The sequence below is a fragment of the Papio anubis genome, chromosome 15, assembly GCF_008728515.1.
Source record: "Papio anubis isolate 15944 chromosome 15, Panubis1.0, whole genome shotgun sequence".
Lineage (NCBI taxonomy): Eukaryota > Metazoa > Chordata > Mammalia > Primates > Cercopithecidae > Papio > Papio anubis.
Window position 1 is genome coordinate 51,247,175 of NC_044990.1, and position 20,849 is coordinate 51,268,023.

The 20,849-nt window shown below is 37.7% G+C and overlaps 1 protein-coding gene across 3 annotated transcripts in view; it reads left to right on the forward strand.

Annotated features, from left to right (window-relative positions):
• PIBF1 (progesterone immunomodulatory binding factor 1) overlaps nt 1-20,849 on the forward strand; it is a 237,121-nt gene that overhangs the window by 53,316 nt on the left and 162,956 nt on the right. For all 3 annotated transcript variants that reach the window (XR_001896934.3, XM_003913944.5, XM_021929673.2), the window contains exon 9: nt 3,384-3,509. Coding sequence is in view for 2 of the 3 variants with exons in the window: in XM_003913944.5 (XP_003913993.2) it covers nt 3,384-3,509 (126 nt within the window). In the remaining variant the exon portion in view is untranslated. The remainder of the gene's footprint in view (nt 1-3,383; nt 3,510-20,849) is intronic.

The window sequence follows — 20,849 nt, forward strand, 5'->3', positions numbered from 1 at the left end:
TCTAAGAACTTCCTTTATGAATCTGGGTGCTCCTGTATTGGGTGCATATATATTTAGGATAGTTAGCTCTTCTAGCTGCGTTGATCTCTTTACTATTATGTAATGCCCTTCTTTGTCTCTTTTGATCTTTGTTGGTTTAGAGCCTGTTTTATCAGAGATTGGAATGGCAATTCCTGCTTTTTTTTTTTTTTTTTTTTTCCTGCTTTCCATTTGCTTGGTAAATATTCCTCCATCCCTTTATTTTGAGCCTTTATGTGTCTTTGCACGTGAGATGTGTCTCCTGAATACAGCATACTCATAGGTCTTGACTCTTTATCCAATTTGCCAGTCTATGTCTTTTAATTGGGGCATTTAGCCTGTTTACGTTTAAGGTTAATATTGTTATGTGTGAATTTGATCCTGTCATGATGCTAGCTGGTTGTATTGCCCGTTAGTTGATGCAGTTTCTTCATAGTGTTGATGGTCTTTACAATTTGGTTATGTTTTTGCAGTGGTTGGTACCAGTTGTTCCTTTCCATGTTTAGTGCTTCCTCCAGGAGCTCTTATAAGGCAGGCCTGGTGGTGACAGCATCTCTCAGGATTTGCTTGTCTGTAAAGGATTTTATTTCTCCTTCCCTTACAAAGCTTAGTTTGGCTGGATATGAAATTCTGGGCTGAAAATTCTTTTCTTTAAAAATGTTGAATATTGGCCCCCACTCTCTTCTGGCTTGTAGGGTTTCTGCAGAGAGATCCACTGTTAGTCTGATGGGCTTCCTTCCCTTTGTGGGTAACCCGACCTTTCTCTCTGGCTGCTCTTAACATTTTTTCCTTCATTTCAACCTTGGTGAATCTGACGATTATGTGTGTTGGGGCTGCTCTTCTCAAGGAGTATCTTTGTGTATCTTGGGGTTGCTCTTCTCAAGGAATATCTTTGTGATGTTCTCTGTATTTCCTAGATTTGAGTGTTGGTCTGTCTTGCTAGGTTGGGGAAGTTCCCTTGGATAATATCCTGAAGTGTTTTCCAACTTGGTTCCATTCTCCCCATCACTTTCGGGTACACCAATCAAACGTAGATTTGGGCTTTTCAAGTAGTCTCGTATTTCTTGGAGGCTTTGTTCATTCCTTTTTATTATTTTGTCTCTAATTTTGTCTTCTCTTCTTATTTCATTAAGTTGATCTTCAGTCACTGATATCCTTTCTTCCACTTGATCGATTTGGCTATTGAAACTTGTGTGTGCTTCATGAAGTTCTCATGCTGTGTTTTTCAGCTCCATCAGATTATTTATGTTCTTCTCTACACTGGTTATTCTAGTTAGCAGTTTGTCTATCCTTTTTTTCAAGGTCCTTAGCTTCCTTGCATTGGGTTAGAACATGCTCCTTTAGCTCGGAGGAGTTTCTTATTACCCACCTTCTGAAGCCTACTTCTGTCAATTCGTGAAACTCATTCACTGTCCAGTTTTGTTCCCCTGTTAGCGATGAGTTGTTATCCTTTGGAGGAAAAGAGGCATTCTGGTTTTTTGAACTTTCGGCCTTTTTGCACTGGTGTCTCCCCATCTTTGTGGATTTATCTACCATTGGTCTTTGATGTTGGTAACCTTCAGATGGGTCTTTGAGTGTCTTTGAGTAGACGTGCTATTCCTTTTTAATTTTCCTTCTGACAGGCCCCTTTGCTGCTGACCTGCTGGAGTTTGCTGAAGGTCCACTGCCAACCCTGTTTGCCTGGGTATCACCAGCAGAGGCTGCAGAACAGCAAAGATTGTTGCCTGATCTTTCCTCTGGAAGCTTCTTCCCAGAGGGGCACCTGCCAGATGCCAACCAGAGCTTTCCTGTATGAGGTGTCTGCTAGCCCCTACTGGGAGGTGTCTCCCAGTTGGGATACATGGGGATCAGGGACCCACTTGAGGAGGCAGTCTGACCCTTAGCAAGCTTGAACGCTGTGCCGGGACATCCACTGCTCTCTTCAGAAACTGTTGGGCAGGGACATTTAAGTCTGCTGAAGCTGCACCCACAGGCACCCCTTTCCCCAGGTGCTCTGTCCCAGGGAGATGGGGGTTTTATCTGTCTATTTTATTTTCTTATATGATATTCCTTTCTAGTTGGTTTTTTAAAAGACACTGTGGCTTTTTTCAGCAATACCAAAAGCCTATTTCTTTTAGATAGATAAATATATGCTATGACTGTTTTTTTATTTGTGACATAATTTTTTAAATTCCTATGACTAATATCTCTATGGAAGTATGTTTTAAAGGAAAGTATGAAAGTATCTCTATAGAAGTATATTTTGGAAGAAAATCTCAGTATGCTAATGATTTCCTATGTGAAATGTAAAAGAATTATGAGGAGGTAGTATCACATTCTGTTTTAACTTATATGCCCTTCAATGAGACTCCCTATGTTTTGGTCCTGCCTGTTTTCTTCTACTAGATGTGTAGAAGTTACTAAAGTACTTTAATACTAATAACTTTTATAACCCTTGAATTATTCTTATCAACATACCAAAAACAAATATGCTGGGTGCAGCGGCTCACACCTGTAATCCCAGCACTTTGTGAGGCCAAGGCCAGAGGATTGCTCGAGGCCAGAAGTTTGAGAACAGCCTGGGCAACATAGAAAATCCTGTCTCTATAAAAAAAGTTTTTAAATTAGCAAGGCACAATGTCAAGCACCTGTAGTCCTGCTTACTCGGGAGGCTGGGGCAGGAAGATGGCTTGAGCCCAGGAGATCAGGGTTACATGATTAATGCGCCACTGTACTTCATCCTGAGTTACAGAGCAAGGCATTATCTCTTTAAGAAAAAAAGAAAAAATACTAAAACACAACAAATTTTACCTTAAAGGTAAAGGTAAATTTTACTTTTAAAGAGTTCACAGATTCATAATTTTTTCCTAGCCTGTAGTAGTTTTTCATACCCTATATAATACTTTGACTTGGCTAAAAGATCCTGGTGTGGCTGTGGTTGTCATGCTTGGAAGCAAAGGATTCATAGACTCAGAGTCATTTCATTTTTATATTTTTGTAATATTATTCATCTCTCAACATCATCCTACCAGATTCTTATTTTTAAATGAAGGACATTCTCAATTTTAAAATAAGCTTCAACCATATGCATTAAAACTACTAGAAAAGTGTTTTGGAAGATGAATAGTTATCCCACATGAATTACTAAGTTTTCATATAGTAATTAAGTCTTTTGGAAAATAATGTTTAACAGGTTGAAATCTTAGATCATACTAGTTAGGAACAGTATTTTTAGGAATTATAAAATTTTATACTTAATAGTTAAGTTTTTCAGGTAACATAGTTTATACAGCATACTCGATGAAAGGTATTAAAATCTTATATAGAGTACAAAAGCCTATTTGTTTCAAAAGAAAATTTATGGTTGTTCCTTTTGTCTCCTTCAGAGACCATTATAAAACAGAATATGAAAATAAACTACATGATGAACTAGAACAAATCAGATTGAAAACCAACCAAGAAATTGATCAACTTCGAAATGCCTCTAGGGAAATGTATGAACGAGAAAACAGGTAAAAAACAAAATGCTTGTGTGGTATCTTATTTATCTTGGGAGGTTATGGAAGCTTTATTGAAATTAAATGCTATTTCTATTATATAATGTCTTTTTGAATACATTAAAGAAAACTTGTCATGAATAGAAATCTAAATATAATGAGAACGTGAAAGTTGTAAAGTCTTAGAACAAGATTTACTAGACTAACGTTTTTGCTCTGTTATTCCTTTTATGTCTTTTTTTTTTTTTTTTTAAGATGGAGTCTCACTGCACTGGAGTGCAGTGGTGTGATCTCGGCTCACTGCAAGCTCCGCCTCCTGGGTTCACACCATTCTCCTGCCTCAGTCTCCTGAGTAGCTGGGACTACAGGCGCCTGCCAGTACACCCGGCTATTTTTTGTATTTTTAGTAGAGATGGGGTTTCACTGTGTTAGTCAGGATGGTCTCGATCTCCTGGCCTCATGATCCACCTGCCTCGGCCTCCCAAAGTGCTGGGATTACAGGCATGAGCCACCGTGCTCGGCCTCCTGTTATGTCTTTTTTTTACACTAGTGACTTCTCTTTTTGCATTTGCTTCAGTTCAGATTGAAGACAGATGAAAAGTAAAGAGTACTGAGATACCAGTTCTTCCTGTATTATACCAACAATTTCTCCTGGAAACTTTTTAAAACTAGAATAGTAATTTGAAATATACACATGCCTCATTTAGCTGCTGGCTGTGAAAGATGTCATATTAGGTAATCCTGAAGTAATATCATTTTCATTCATGCAGTTACTTTTAGATCAGTAAATATTAGGCTCACCTGGTTAGTGATTGGCAGAATTCGGGAAAAATAAATACTATTTATTTCAGTGGCAGATATTTTTATGCATTGTTATAGAGTGGTTTTTGAAAGTTTATATTTTAATAAGAAAATTATTTTGAAATTGACTTGTGATACTAGTTTATCAGCACTGATTTGCTTATATGATATTTTGATTGTTGTCGGCAAGGCTTTAAATCAGACTTAATCTGTAATAGCATTGTAACATGTCATTTCTACTAGGAATATAGTAGCAGAAAATTTGGTACGTCCACCCCTCAATTCCAGAGAAAAAAGCTGCTGTATTATAGTATTTATAAGTTGGCTACTACTATAAAAACTATATATGTAGAATCATCCTTTGGTAATAAATTAGCAAAGATATTTTTTAAATTACTGTTAAATTGTTATTTAATGTAGCAGGTTGGTAGAGATGTTTATGCTATTGCCTCTGAGGGGTATGATTTTGTTCTTGGGTTTCTTTGTTCTTGGGTAAAAATGTTTGTGATGATAAGAGAGTAGATATACAGTTTATGACAGAACTTTTTTAGGATTTTTGCTAAATATGACTTAGTAGAAAGTCATAAAAATGACTTTCCTGAAAATCAGATTATTATTTTCCTCATAAATTTGGCTTGCATAGATCTTTTCTACCTGTTTGATCTTTTTTGAAAGTCTGCATTAGAAGTATATGCCAAAGGAAATTAACATGAACTTCACTGAATGCAAAATAAATCATTCATTTGTGCATTCAACAAATACTTTGTGATTATACTCTTCTGTTTTTTCTTGTTCTTCTCTTATTTGAGCTTTAAAATAATTATGTCATTTATAATCTAGGATTATATTTTCAATGAAAATAGCAAAGAATTTCAAAATATGAAAATTCTAAGTGATCATTCAATACTATCTTAGCAGTAGACAAACTAAAAATATGCTTTGGGCACCAGCAAATACGTACGCATACCAGGAGAAAGTATACATGTTCTTAAAAACTGTTTTGACATATTAATTTTTAAAATAACATTTTTTATCTTGGAAAAAATAACACTTCTGCATTTGTTTACACTTAGTTTATATTTTAATATTTGAATGTCGAATTACTAGTAGGAGCACCATAGTCTTTTCTGTGAATAAGGCTTTTGAAGTCCTAAGGTAGCCTTCATATGTTGAATCCTGAGAAAATAATTGTTCCAAGTAGCTCAAAGAAATATTGGACCACTCTTTAAATAGCATTATTTTTTACTTTAGTTACTATGTTATGATTGTTCTGTTTTTTGACCATATATGTTTGTATGTATGTGTATAAAATAAAAGATGTTCGGAGAAAATTTCCTAATGTTCATTAAATAAATAATTATAAAGAAGGAGAATAATGCAGCACTACAGAAATGTCCTTGAGACTCTTTCTGCTTAACTCCTTTCTTCCATAACTGCTATTCTGTTATGCTAATAACTTCCTTGCTTCTCCTTATACTTTTATTATCTGTGTTTCCAGTAAATAAACATCTCCACACAATATAGTTTAGTTTTTCATATTATATTAGTATCTTATATAAATGGAATTATGCTGTATACATATATATTTTTTGTGGCTTCTTCACGTAACCTTATGATTTTAAGATTCATTTGCTTTTGCACTTAGTTGTCCCTTCATGTTCATAACAAAAGTATGACAGTTTTATGAATGTACATGCTTAGGGCAGCAGAGTTATTAAGAGATTGGAGAGAGAATTCCAAAGACTTTCTTTATCTTTGGCAAAATTTTACTTCATCCCAGCCCTACATTAGAAAGGAGGATCCTGTACCTTGTGATTTACTTGCTCTTAGAGTTCAAAATGCAGACTAAAAGAAGAGGTATTTACCTATTATATGCTAAGCTTTATGTTGGAAAGTTTTACATTTGCACCCTGATGTAATTTCCAGAGCAACAAATTAATGTATTTTGCAAATATTTATTGAAACCTACCATATGCCAGCTAAATGCCAGACATCATAGATAGTGGTGACCTTTGTCTTCACAAAGCTGGTAGTCTAATGGAGGGTAAAGACAAATAGAGAAACAATTATCCTAAGTTATGATGATGGTGGACAAAATGATAGGATAAAAGATGAGACCATCTGTGTATCTAACCTAGTATTGGAAGGAATTGGGGAAGACTTCACAAATGAAGAACTGCCCCTTTTGACTGAAACTACTATTAAAAGTAAAACTTCAGACACATTAAATTTAAAGTTTAATTGAGCAATGAATGATTTGCAAATCAGGCAGCCTCCAGAATCACAGCAGATTCAGAGAGACTCCAGGGGTGCCTCGTGGTCACAACAAATTTGTAGACAAAAAAAGTAAAGTGACATACAGAAATCAGAAGTGAGATACAGAAACAGCTGGATTGGTTATAGGTTGATGTTTAACTTATTTGAACACTCAGCAGTGTATGAATGGTTGAAGTATGGCTGCTGGGGTTGGCCAAGATTCAGCTGTTGTTCCAGGAACATACCCCCAAGTTAGGTTTTCTATCTTGTCTGCCTATTAAGTTAGATTGCAGTTCATCAATAAAGACTCAAATATAGAAGTACAGAATCTTTCTTAAGGCCATATTTAGTTTGCTTTAACACTATGAATTAAGGAAGGAAAGGGAATTGGGAGAATCAATATATAGCATATATAAAAGCCGGAAAGTAGGATAAAATTAAGCTTTTTGAACAAATTAATTCGGTATGGCTGAAGGATAGCCTGAGAGGCAGGGAGTTAAAAGAGATGAAAGAGAAGCAGCAAATGGGCCCAAAGAATGCATTTGGACCATTATGTAAGACCTATGGAGAACAATTAAAAGATTTTAAGAAGAGGCATGAAATGATCTGATTTTATGTCCAGAGATCACTGTAATGTAGAGAATAGATTGGAATGGCATAAGCCTGTTAGAGAGGCTCTACTTTTAGAGGTTATTTCCATTATCCAGATGAAAGGTGATAATGGAACTGGATTAGTAGCAGTAAAGATGAGAGAAATGGGCCAAGTTGGAAAATTATCTAGGAGATAGAGCCAACAGGACTCAGTGACTAGATAGGATTGGTGGGATGAGAACTCATTAAGGATGTCAGCGAGGTTTCTGAATTAAACAGCTGCATAGGTAGTGATACAGTTTTTAAAACACTAGAAAATACAAAGCTTTAATAGGAAAACATGATCAATTTAGTTGTTTCACTTGAAGTGTCTGTGGGATATACAAATAAAAGAGTTCACTGTAGAAGAATCTAAACCTCAAGAGAAAGATCTGGCGATTAGAGAGGCCTGTGATATACATAGTATTATTTCTATTTTACAAATAAGTACTGTTGGTTCTGTGGTTCAATTCTGTTGTGGATTTAATAGGCTTTTGTTGACTGATTCAATAACTTTAAAATGTATGGGAACTTTCTATGGTTATTCCTAAGCAATCCACATAGCCATATAAACTTTGGTATGTAATCTTCTTGAAAATTTCCTAATTTTTTTAGGTTTTTGCTGTTCTTTAAAAAAAAAATCTTTAAAGTTTATCCCATTGTAACATAAATGTGGTTGGTAGGGGTAGGTTGGTAAGGCTGTGTGGGGAAGCAACCAACAGAGCCGTTTCTGGAAGTAGGAAAACTGAAAGCAGATGTCCTTGTCTCCAGTGTTCTTCTGGCCCCCTATCCACATCAGAATGGACACTACCTAACCAGGGGATTCCTGGGATTGGGACTGCCCTGTGGATGCCCCAGCCAGCCACAGGACTCAGAACTGATCGGATGTACACTGAGGCTAGAGTGGACAGTTGCCACCAGGTGGTGCCAAATTGCAGCCTGAGCCCAGATGAATTTGAATTGCCCAAGACACCTAACTAGCTAGTTGTACAGGCTTGCCTTTATCGTTTTAATCTCACAGTAATCCAACCCTTTGTTTTATGTTACTGAATCTTTGGGGATCATAGTTTCTTCATTATGGGAGATTTAACTGTAGTTAGAGCTTGTATCATACTAATCTTCCACACAGTAAAAAATAAATTGTAATTTATTTCTTTTGAAATCGTTGAACTTAAAATGGCTAAAGAACGAATTTTAATGTTTCCTGTTATAAAACATGAAATTCATAAGTTTACACATTTAGGGTTGTGTGTGTGTGTTTAGGTAAATTAATCTTTTGCTTTGGCCTGAGATGTATGATTGTGTTAATTACTGGTATTTTATCAAAGTGTGCTGTTACAATGAGTTGAAATGGATGAAGTACTTACACTTGCATATTTATATTTGGTCTCCTTATCTCTCCCCCAATAAACTTTTTTTTTTTTTTTTTTTTTTTTTGACGGAGTCTTGCTCTGTCACCCAGGCTGGAGTACAGTGATGTGATCTCAGCTCACTGCAAACTTCGCCTCCCGGGTTCAAGAGATTTTCCTGTCTCAGCCTCCTGAGTAGCTGGGATCACAAGTGCACACCACCACGCCCGGCTAATTTTCATATTTTTAGTATGGATGGGGTTTCATCCATCCAACATCCAGCCTGTGTTGGCCAGGCTGGTCTCAAATGCCTAATCTCAGGTAGTCTGCCTGCCTCGGCCTCCCAAAGTGCTGTGATTACAGGCGTGAGCCACCATGCCCAGCCCCAATAAACATTTTCTAAAGAAACTGAAATGATGATTAGTGAAATGTATTTTAATTTTCTTTCTATACATCAGAGGATGTTAAAAGAATACTTTTTCTTTTCTATTTTTTAATATGGAAAAGGCACATGGAACTTACTCTATCCAATCTTGGTATCTGACCTGTAGTCATTCCAGTAGTTCTTGAAGTTAAAGTATTGAGAGAAAAGAAAGAGAGTAGAAGATATAAAGACTAAGAAAAGGGCAATTATAAACCAAGAGGGAACTTGGATATTTAGATATATCAAACATACTGTAGCTGAAATTATAATATGTATGAATGCTTTGGTCCAGTTTGTGAATTAGGCTCTTTGTCTTTTCTGTATATTCTAGTTACCTAAAATTCCACTTTGGAGCTGTGGGAAATGAATGAAAGGTACTACTACAGTGCTGAGATGTATTATATTAATAACTTATTGCTTAGTAGGTATTATGTGACAGAAATGTTATGGACCCTCTTATGCATTTGGAAATAAGACATTATTCCATGAGTGGGAGTGTATTACGAAAGAGATTTGGATCAAAAGACTGAACTTGATCCTGATTCTACCACTTATTAGCTCAACGGATAAGTCACTTAATATTCCTGAAGTTTAATTTCTTCTTTTATAAAATGAGCTAATAGGCCAGGCGTGGTGGCTAACACCTGTAACACCATCACTTTGGGAGGCTCAGGCAGATGGATTGCTTGAGTCCAGGAGTTTGAGACCAGGCTGGGCAAAATGGCAGAACCCCATCTCTAGTGAAAATACAAAAAAATTAGCCAGGCATGGTGGCACAGGCCTGTAGTCCTGCTAAGGAGGTTGAGGTGGGAGGATCACCTGAGCCTGGGAGGTCAAGGTTGCACTGAGCCAAGATCATGCCATTTGCACTCCAGCCTGGGCAACTGAAGTGAGACCCTGTCTCAAAAAATAATAATAACTACTAATAATACTTCTAAATGAGATAATATATGCAAAAAGTACATTATAAATTATAGACATAAATGAGTTATTTTGGTACCTTGTGCCTATGTAGAATACTTGAAGAAAATGTTTTTATCTATTATGTTGACAATTTAAGGAAAATCACCATTATATAAAAGTCAACTGATAATATTATGGGATTATTTATCATTAGAAGATACTAATACAAAATATATATTCTTAAGTGTTTATCTCCATAGCATTTAACAAGTTTTCTTAAATGACACGATATAGGCGTAGAGGGTCTACATGCCATTCTTTTCTGTCTAAATTTCTGCATAAGATGGCTAGCTTATGTTTCCTAATTAGGTTATGAGATAATAAGGTAAAGGGAGATAAATTCAGCTGATAAAGTTTTTCCATAAAGTAAAACTACTTTTATTTAAGGTGGTCTTGTTACTGTAAGCACAGAAAGAGCTATTGTGAGTGGTGCTATAAAAAAGATAAGATTAGAGGCATTCATTATGCTCTCAGTGCAGTACGGACTCTGGAAACTGAAATAGCTTTACAATTGTTTGAAAAGGGGTAGGCAGTAGAGAAAAAGAGATTGAAAAGATGTTTTTAAGTGCAACAATTAGTATTGCTTTAGTGATTTTATTTTCCTGCCATATCAATAAAAACCATCTTGACCACAATTTATCTTCCAAAAGTACTCAAGAAGAAACTTTAATGATATAAACCTGAAATTTGTGTAGAATCTTAGAGTGATATTAAACAACTTTGAATCTTGAATCTATTTACAAAGGTTCTTTGAGTATATGTAACATATTACAATGGTGAATTTAACTATTGTTCAGAGGTTCCATTCATCATTTTAAAGGTGTATGTCCTCATTAGTGCTTAAGCACATAAACAAACCTCTTTTGTTCATATCTTACCAGATAGCTCTATAATGTTTTAAGTTCTTCTAGGGAAAAATTTAAATAATTACTTTGTCTTTTCAGTTAGATAATTCTTGAAGTGTATGGCTCTGCAGACAACTCTCTCAGCATCTTCTCAAATATTTTAAATTAATTTTTATTAGTAGTTATCTTTTATTGTTAACTATATTCTTTACTCCTGTACATGTTTACAACATGTGTTCACTGCTTGGTTAATAATACTTAAAATTTTCAAGCTCTGTAGGGTTCCAGATATGAAGCAAGGTAAGTTCAGGTTGCATAGGAATTTAGATTTACCTTTGTGGTGTAGTTCGTTGTGTGGTGGGAGAGGCTGGTAAAGTAAGATTGGGCCAGATTTTAAAGGTTCTGGTGTCAGTGGAGAATGTCCAGAGGTTTTATAGTAGGACGGAAACACGACTTACTCATTTTTTATGACTACGGTTGCAATGCGGGGTGGATTATAGTTGAAGAAAGCCTAGAAGCAGGGAGATCACGTAGGAGGCTATTGCACAGTTTAGGTGATGAAAATGAGAAATAGAAAGAGAAAGACGGTTGAATGTAAAGAATAGGTAGGAGAATTGGCAAGATCTGGTGATTGACAAGAAGTGAACCCCAGGAATGACTCCAGCTTTTCTACCTCAGTAGTCTCGGAGTGATTGGTGATAAGGCATGGCCATTAGCTCCAGATTGCAGACTTTTTGAGACAGAGTTTCACTCTTGTCGTCTAGGCTGGAGTGCAATGGCACGATCTCGGCTCATTGCAACCTCTGCCTCCCGGGATCAAGTGATTCTCCTGCCTCAGCCTCCCAAGTAACTGGGATTACAGACATGCGCCACTACGCCCAGCTAATTTTTGTACTTTTAGTAGAGACAGGATTTCGCCATGTTGGTCAGGCTGGTCTGGAACTCCTGACCTCGGGAGTTCACCCACCTCAGCCTCCCACAGCCTCCCAAAGTGCTGGGATTACAGGCATGAGCTACCGCGCCTGGCCTAATTTCTGATCTTTTACAGATGTGGCAGCCCTGACCAAGCTCAAAAGTGCTTATCTGAGATCACACAGCTTTTTACTAGAGATGTTTCTCTGCTGTGCCCCAGATTTCACTCCCCTTAGCCCTCACAGTAGTAGAAGGAACCCTAAGCTGCTGAAGGCCCTCCAACAGTCTTCTGTGTTTTCACTAGGATGCCATTAAAAATAGTATCACTTTCATTTTATACAATAAAAAATTTGAGGAAACATTGCTGTAATTATCAACCTTTAAATGAACATTACATTTTAATTTACATTTTCATATTTAGGTAGCATACTAACCATAGCTATTATTTATTGAGTACTTATGCATCGAGCATTGTACTCAACACTTCACATACATTGTAGAAAAGAATCAAACACATTTTATGAAGTTTAGGTATTAATATCCCTATTTTACAAGTAAGGAAATTGAGACATCAACTGTGACTTTTCTGTGATTATTACAAATGTTTTGTTGGTAAAAACTAGATACATTTGACTGCAATGCAGTGCACACTCCCATTTAACTGATTAGGGCTATGTAAACTGATCAAAGATTTCCCATCAGAACTATAATTTTTGAACGTAATTTACTTAAAATAGAAATTCTGTCTTTTTTATTATTATACTTAAGGTTCCAGAATACATGTGCAGAACATGCAGGTTTGTTACATAGGTATACACATGCCATGGTGGTTTGCTGCACCCATTAACCCGTCATCTACATTAGGTATTTCTCCTAATGCTCTCCCTCCCCTAGCCCTTCACCCCCTGACAGGCCCCAGTGTGTGATGTTTCCCTCCCTGTTTCCATGTGTTCTCATTGTTTGGCTCCCACTTATGAGTGAGAACATGCAGTGTTTTGGTTTTCTGTTCCTGTGTTAGTTTGCTGAGAACAGTGAAGAAACTCTGTCTTTTAAGAGAATTTGTAAACCATATTCCATGCTTGAGGGCTGAGTATGGATCATTAGAGCTTTATAAAAGCGTTTATAATTTTATGTATACACATACACACACACACATATACATACACACACACACACACACACACACACACACACACACACACACGAAGTCTTACTGTTTTGCCCAGGCTGAGTCTTGAACTCCTGAGCTCAGGTGATCCTCCCCCCAACCTCAGCCTCCCAAAGTGCTAGGATTACAGGTGTGAGCCACCATTCTCAGACAAGCATTTATAATTTTTGAAGTTGGCAAAGAGGCCTTTATTTTTCTTTTTTAAGTTTATTTTACTTTAAGTTCTGTGACACAAGTGCAGAATGTGTAGGCTTGTTGCATAGGTATACAGGTGCCATGGTAGTTTGCCACACCTATCAGTGGGTCATCTAGGTTTTAAGCCCCACATGCATTAGCTATTTGTCCTAATGCTTTCCCTCCCCTTGCCGCCTAACCCCCAATTGGCCCCAGTGTGTGGTGTTCCCCTCCCTGTGTCTGTGTGTTCTCATTGTTCAACTCCCATTTATGAGTGAGAATATGTAGTGTTTGGTTTTCTGTTCCTGTGTTAGTTTGCTGAGGATGATGGTTTCTAGCTTCATATCCATGTCTCTGCAAAGAACATGATCTCATTCCTTTTTATGGCTGCATAGTATTCCATGGTGTATATGTACCACATTTTCGTTATCCAGTCTATCATTGATGGGCATTTGGATTGGTTCCATGCCTTTGCTATTGTAAATAGTACTGCAATAAATATACGTGTCCATGTGTCTTTTTATAGTAGAGTGACTTATATTCCTTTTAGTATACTCCTAGTAATGGGATTGCTGGGTCAAGTGGTATTTCTTGTTGTAGATCCTTGAGGAATTGCTACACTGTTTTCCACAATGGCTGAACTAATTTACATTCCCACCAACAGTGTGGAAGCATTCCTGCTTCTCACCAGCATCTATGGTTTCTTGATTTTTTAATGATCACCATTCTGACTGGCGTGAGATGGTATCATTGTGGTTTTGATTTGCATTTCTCTAATGATCAGTGATGATGAGCTTTTTTTCATGTTTGTTGGCCACATAAATGTCTTCTTTTGAGAAGTGTCTGTTCATATCCACTATCAAGCCTTTGCCCCGCTCCCCAATACTACTCCAACAAAGATGTTTTTACCAAAGCCCCTAAGATCTTCATGTTGCCCAAATCCAGTAGTCATATTCTGTTCTTACTGTTCTTGACCTTACTAGCAGTATGTAACACAGTTGATCACTCCCTACTCCTGGGAACACATTCTTTAGCTTCCATAGTGTCACACACTATAAATTTTTCTCTTCCTCATTAGCTGTACCTACTCATTCTCTTTGTTGATTCCTCCTCATCTTCTTGACAACTTTTGCAGCTGCCTCCATGGCATTTCCACTTGATTATCTATTAATAATATGCATCCTAATATGTTCAGAAGCAAATTTCTGTTCCATTCTACCTCCTAATTCTGCTCCACCTTCAGTCTCACCCAGCTCAATTAAAGACAGCTCTATTCTTCCACTTGCCCAGACCAAAAACCTGAAGTCATCTTTTTTCACATTCCATATTCTGTTTATTAGCAAATCCTTTTGGATTTATGATATCTATCTCATGCATATTACCTTGGTTCAAGTCACCATTATCTCTTGCCTAAAAATTACTGCAGTAGCCTCTTAAGCGGTCCCCAGCTTTCTTCCTTGCCTTCTTCAGTCTCTTAGCACAGTTCTTGTTAAATGATAAGTCAAGTTGGATCACTCCTCTACTCAAATAAAAAGGCTCCCCATCATTAAACTTAGTAAAACTTTAAATGATTACATTGGCCTGTGATACTACCTGATCAGTATTCAGTTACCCTATCCTCATTTAGGACTTTCTTCTGGTTACTCGCATAGTCATGCTGGCCTCCTGTTCTTTTACCTGTAGGCGTGCTCCTACCTCAGGTCCTTTGTATTCACAGTTTCCACTACTTAACCATCTACTCCTGATGATACACCTGTTCTTGTGGTCTTTTCTGACTTTGTTCTATGTTGTCTTTGCTTTGTTTTTCCTTAAAGCACTTACAATCTATCAAAATACTACATAGTCATTTACTTTGCAGTTTTTTTCCTACTACAATGTGATCTCCATGAGAGTAGGAGTTTTCATGTATCGTTCAGTCCTGGACTCCCAAGTACCAGTGCCTGGTATGCAGTAAATGCTCAGTATACATAATATTTATTGAATGAAAGAATGAATTGGTACTACTTTTTAGAAATTAGGTGGCTGTAGATGAAAACCTATTCAAAGGTTTATAATGGATTTGATCAGGACTGAGTGTAGTGACAGATATATAGTAGTCACTCAGTTCACCATCTACCAGATTCATTCTGTTTCATTTTGATATGTTACCTTTTATCCTGTCAGCTACTTTGTAAACCTTAACACATTAATGGATTTAAGCAAATATTTTGCATTTTTGTACTTAAATTTTTTTATAATTTTTCAACCATAATTTGGATTTGGTGTTTACTTTGTGCCTAAGTTTTCATATCTAGAAACAAACAAACAGAAATCTGCTTGAGCACCAACTGTCTTCAGTCCATTTTATGCTGCTATATAACAGGATACCTGAGACTGGGTAATTTATAGTGAACAGAAGTTTATTGGCTCACAGGTCTGGAGGCTGGTAAGTGCAATATCTACGTGCTGGCATCTGGCAAGAGCTTTCTCACTACATTATCACATGGCGTAAGGCAAGAAGGTGGGAGATAGAGCTGGGGGAGCCAAACCCACCCTTTTATAATGGCACCAGTCCTACTCTCATGGCCTAATCACCATTATCAGGTCCTACCTCTTAATACTGTTAGAATGCCAGTTAAATTTCAACTTGAGTTTTGGAGGACACAAACTTTTAAACCAAGGCACCAACTATAATAAAAGGATAGAAAAGTGTAGCATTTTCAGTCAACAATGATCTCAAAAAGTTTCTACTCTTAAAATGTGTAGCTTCTCCCAAGAAATTTTATTAAATAAGATTTCCACTTTGCTTATTTCATTTTTATGTCCTACTTATTAACTTTTCAGTCATCTATGATAAAGGTAAAACTACCAGTCATTGAATAGAAACAACATAATGTACATGCAACCCTTCTATTTTATGCCATCTTAAAATCAAAGGCATCAGATATGGAAATGAGCAGTTTTATGTTGTGTCCAGGAAGACACTGGAGATAGACAGTAAATTCAAACACTTTTCCTATAAATAAGCCTGTCATATAAAACAGCCTATTTTAATCCTTTGTTGTTCTAACTAGAAAAATATATTTACTTCTATTAGCCAAAAATATTTTTACATGAAGACAGAAGGAAGAGTTCAGATTGCTTAGTTACACCTACTGAGCTCTTCTGACAGCCATGGTTTTTTGTTTGTTTGTTTGTTTTTGTTTTTTCACTATTTATGTTTGGTAAATTTTAAGTTCTGAGACATTAGGGATGTTTATTCAGGCTGAGACGTACTCCTCGCATTGCCAAACTTTGATTTGATACTGTTCGAATTTCAAAGATTCCTAAAGTTTTTCTCGTGACATTTTTCTTACCACTTTTCAGATATAAATATAGATTTAGCCTATTGGTACTGTGAAATTTATCATCTAGTAGTAGGAAAATACATTCTACCCTGTTGTTATGAATGTTTTATAATGAGGTTTTCAAGTTTCAGTTGTGAGCTACTGTTGAATAAACTTCTGTATATTAAATTATCTGCTGTACAAATGGCACTATATTGTGTATGAACTATGTCTATTTTATTAGAATATTAAAACCTTTAAGTAAATGATTAAGAACTTAACTCTTTTAAGTTTCTCATTTGAATGTTACGATTTAATTAACCATATCTCTTGGTTTGTCTAAGAAAGTACTGATTTATGCCTGTTCTGGCATAATTTTTAGTAGCACCCTCTTTTATTCTAAAAAGTGCCCCAGGTTGAAAAATACATTATTTGAACACTCTAGTTATAAAAGTAGGATACTCACTTTCCCTTTGCATTTCACACAGTATTAAGATTTCTTTTCTTCAGTCGTTCCTCTCAGTATGTCTCCAAAACAACATAGGGTGGATGGGAGAAATACGTATGTGAATATGGGAGATACATAGAGTTGCTAGGAAACAACATGAAAGGATGATGAAAAACACAGTGTTGGAATCTAACGTTAACTTTATACAGGTATTTTAAGGATGATATATTCAGATTTTTGTATTTTGAAACATTTTCTTTGTTATAATTACATTTGATTATACACTTGGTTTGGACTTCTAAAACTTGAGCTTCATTAGCTTGTACATGCTGCAGATAGCTTCTATCAATTTTTCAAGTTTCTCTTTTGAAGAACATTTGAATTCCTGTAATTTGTTCCATAATTGTATTTCTGTTATATTTTTTAATGCATTTAACATTTAGAAATGGATTATTTATTAATTATATGAAAGTTACTGTCTTACCTGTGGAAGGAATACATCTAGCTTTTTATCAAACAGTTTATTTTTTAAAGAGCATGTTACATACTGTGGGCCATAAAAGCTAATGTATAATATATTCACAATTCTTTCAAGGCGTATTTTGATTTCACATCTATTGGTGCCTTGAGATGGTCATGTAATATAAATCTAATAGTGTCAGAATTTCTCAAGGAGAAAACATCTGTGAAGCAAAGGAAATTTTAAGAGGCAGCGTAGTATGATTCACACCACAGACTCTGGAGCCAAATTGTTTGGGTGCACATTTGGGCTCCGTAGCATACTTCTTGTGTGACTTTAAGCTAATACTTAACCTCTTTGTGTTTTAGTCTTATCATTTGTAAAATGGAGGTAATGATACAACTGCTTTGTGGGATCGTTGTGACAGTTAAATGAGTTATGATATGTAAAAGTGCTTAGAACGGCTTCTGGCACATGGTAAACAGTATGCTATTGCTATTATTGTCAGTGGAAGAATACATTCAGTTTATCTCTCTCAGACTTCATATGAAACCTGTGAATTGGTAATATTAAAGGAAGTATTTGTTATAAGGAATTATGCTGCTTTTTGCTAAAGAATGCAGGTTATGGACTGGATATGGAAGGTGTGGTACTTGATAAGGAGATTGGGATTACACAGAAATGCTACCCACAAACACCCGTGAGAGGACCTATTGGTAGAAGCCTTAGCTTCTTCTGGTCCATTCCCCAGTTCATTTCTGTTTTCTCTTTCTGAATTGCTTTACCTATTTGTCCTTCAAGGCCCAACTTACATGTCACTTTTTAAAAGTGTTTCACTTTATTCACCTACCTCTCTTACTCCAGTAAAGAATAATCAACTCCTCTTTGTGGCCATAGAATTTTGTTTATGCCTTAACATAGCACTTCACATAGTACCCTCTAATCATACTTCAACATGCCTTAACATAGTACCCTCTAATCATACCTCCTTTCACAAGCCCTGATGTTAGCTTGTTCTAGGTTTTATTTCATTCCGTGTGTCTTGTTTTCATTTCTAATGTCCATTGTTGCAAGAAAGGAAATGTCAGGGACTGATGCGTCTCCATCTACCAATTGAGCATTCGTGATTCATTAGTCCTGTAAATGTGATCTACTTGTAATTCTGCTGCCAAAATAACATATAGAATAATGAGGCTATATTTGAGAAATGAACATTGAAACCAGTTTGTGGTGATTTACTGACTAAAATATTTAGATCATTTAGAAATGAAAAATATATAAATGTTTAATATAGTTTGAGAATTTTATTCTATCTTTAACATTAATTTTTCATGTTTCAGTTTGAGAATAGATTATTTTTGAAGGTTGTTGCAATCAGGATGGCATCAGAAAATAACAATATGTCATTTTTTGACAGCTACTTTAGAATGTACTTCTGCTTATATAATAACCCACAAAAGTAGTTTATTTTCTTTTCAATAAGAGTTACATGTACTCCAACAAGAAACTGTTTTATTTCTGGCTTATAAACTGTTTTACTGACAAATCTCTAATGGTTGACATTTTTAAATTTTTAAATTTGTTGTTAATATTGATGGCAGCAGTGGCCTATCTGGAGCAACTGCTGTAAAGATGCCAGCTGCAGTGGGGCAGGCGCGGCCAGGGCTGCATGCTCCACTGAGCCGGCAGGAGCCAGAAACAGGCAGAAACCCAGACCCCTTCGAGTTGGAGAGGCGGGAGCCCTCCCAGGCACTGCTGCAGTGGCCCAGCCGCAGCTGCGGACCCAGGCATTCCTTCACTCTCGTCGGCCTAGGGAGCCCTCTTCCCCTGCAGCCTCAGAAAGGCCTGTTCCCGCTGCCTGGCCTCTCCCTACTCCCAGCGCCCACTGTGATTTCGGAGCAAAGTTGAGGCCAAGTCTGGGAACTGTTGCAGGTGTGCCCGCTCTTGGGGCAGTGCTGACACCCCAGCCCTCTGCCACCTCGGCGTCCTCCAGACTTTGGACACTGACAAACATGGGAGGGAGACCAGCCAAAGTGGGGGATGAGGGCGGCTTGGTGCAGGCCTGCAGGTGCCCTTTGGCACTCCAGCCCAGGTGCCGGGTTACAGCTGGTTGATGGTGGCAGGAGGCAGGCAGGTTCCTGGACAGAAAGGACTGTGTCCCCGGTGAAGCCCCACCTCAAGCCAGGGGTGGCCTGGAGCATGGGAGCTGCGCCACCAGTTTCACAGAACAGAGTGAGAACTTACGGTACTTTTTTCCCCTGGCCTACCTATTGTCACCTATGTACTTCCTCCCCACTGAAGCCCACAAAAACCTCGGGCTCTGGCAGACGTCTGGACTTCAGAGAGGAGCTACCAACTGTGGGTCTCCTCTCAGTCAGAAGCTGAGCAGACATTGGGATGGCCTGCCTGCAGATAGGAGCTACCCACTCTGGATCTCCTGAGAGCTGTACTGCCGCTCAATAAAGCACCTCTTTGCCTTACTCATGCTCCAGTTGTCTGTGTACCTCATTCTTCCTGGACACAGGACAAGAACTTGGGACCTGCTTAATGGTGGGACTGAAAGAGCTGTAACACAAACAGGGCTGAAACACGCCCCTCACTTACCACATTGCAACAAGACGAGAAGTGGGAAGGAGAGAAGAGCTGCAGCCCTTTGGGGAGCCCAGACCTAGGAGCTCCCTGAGCAAGGGCTCTGACACCTGTTTGGGGCTCTGCAGTTCCTGGCATCTCCAGGCTTCCGGGCACTACTGCATTCCCCGGTGCCAGCAGTGGAAGCAACTTTCAGTATGCCTGTCCGTTCACAGCCTCACAGGGAGCCTGGAGCCAGCGCCTGGAGCTGCCTACCCCACTACAGCCTGTGTGCCCGGCTGTGCGCAGTGGTTGAACCCCGCACTCACTCACTTGCTCACGCACCCCTTGCTGCTCTGCACTTGGCTTGCCCTCAGCAGGTGTGGGATCCCGGCTGGTAGAGCATAAGCCGAGTACAGTCTGTGAGGCCGAGTGGGTGGAAAAAGCCCAGTGGGCCTGAGCATAACTCGGACAAAGGAGCCACTGGCCACAAAGGTTTCCAGCTGACAAAGCGACACCCCAAGGATCCTGTGACAACATCACCATGCAAAAGACTAGATTGAGTACTGGTATAGCAAGTATAAGTACTGAGCATTTCTATCCAATATTCAGTAGATAAGTTTATTAAAACTTTATGGCTTTCACGACTCCCTACTCACATTCTATATGAATAATAAAAAATAATAATTTCCAATCCCGTTTTTCATGAGAATAGTGTGGCATGATGTAAAAAGCCCTGGCTTTGGAGTAAGAAATAACTGGATTCAAATTATGGTCCTCTTAGACTGTGTGACTTGAGAGCTAGGTACATGAACTCTCTAAACTTCAGTTTACTCAGCTATAAAGTAGGTTATAAAATACAACATAAGGGCTTTGTAGGGATTAGGTGAGCAAAATCATTTGTATTACATTCTTGTTATTTATGTTGCAACTGCTAGAGAAGGAGATTTTTAAAAAAAATAGGTGACTATCTGAAAGAAACTTACGGTTGGTGTTTTTCTTGATTCAAAGTTTCATATTGATTAAAAGGCAAACATTTTGATCTTTGGAAG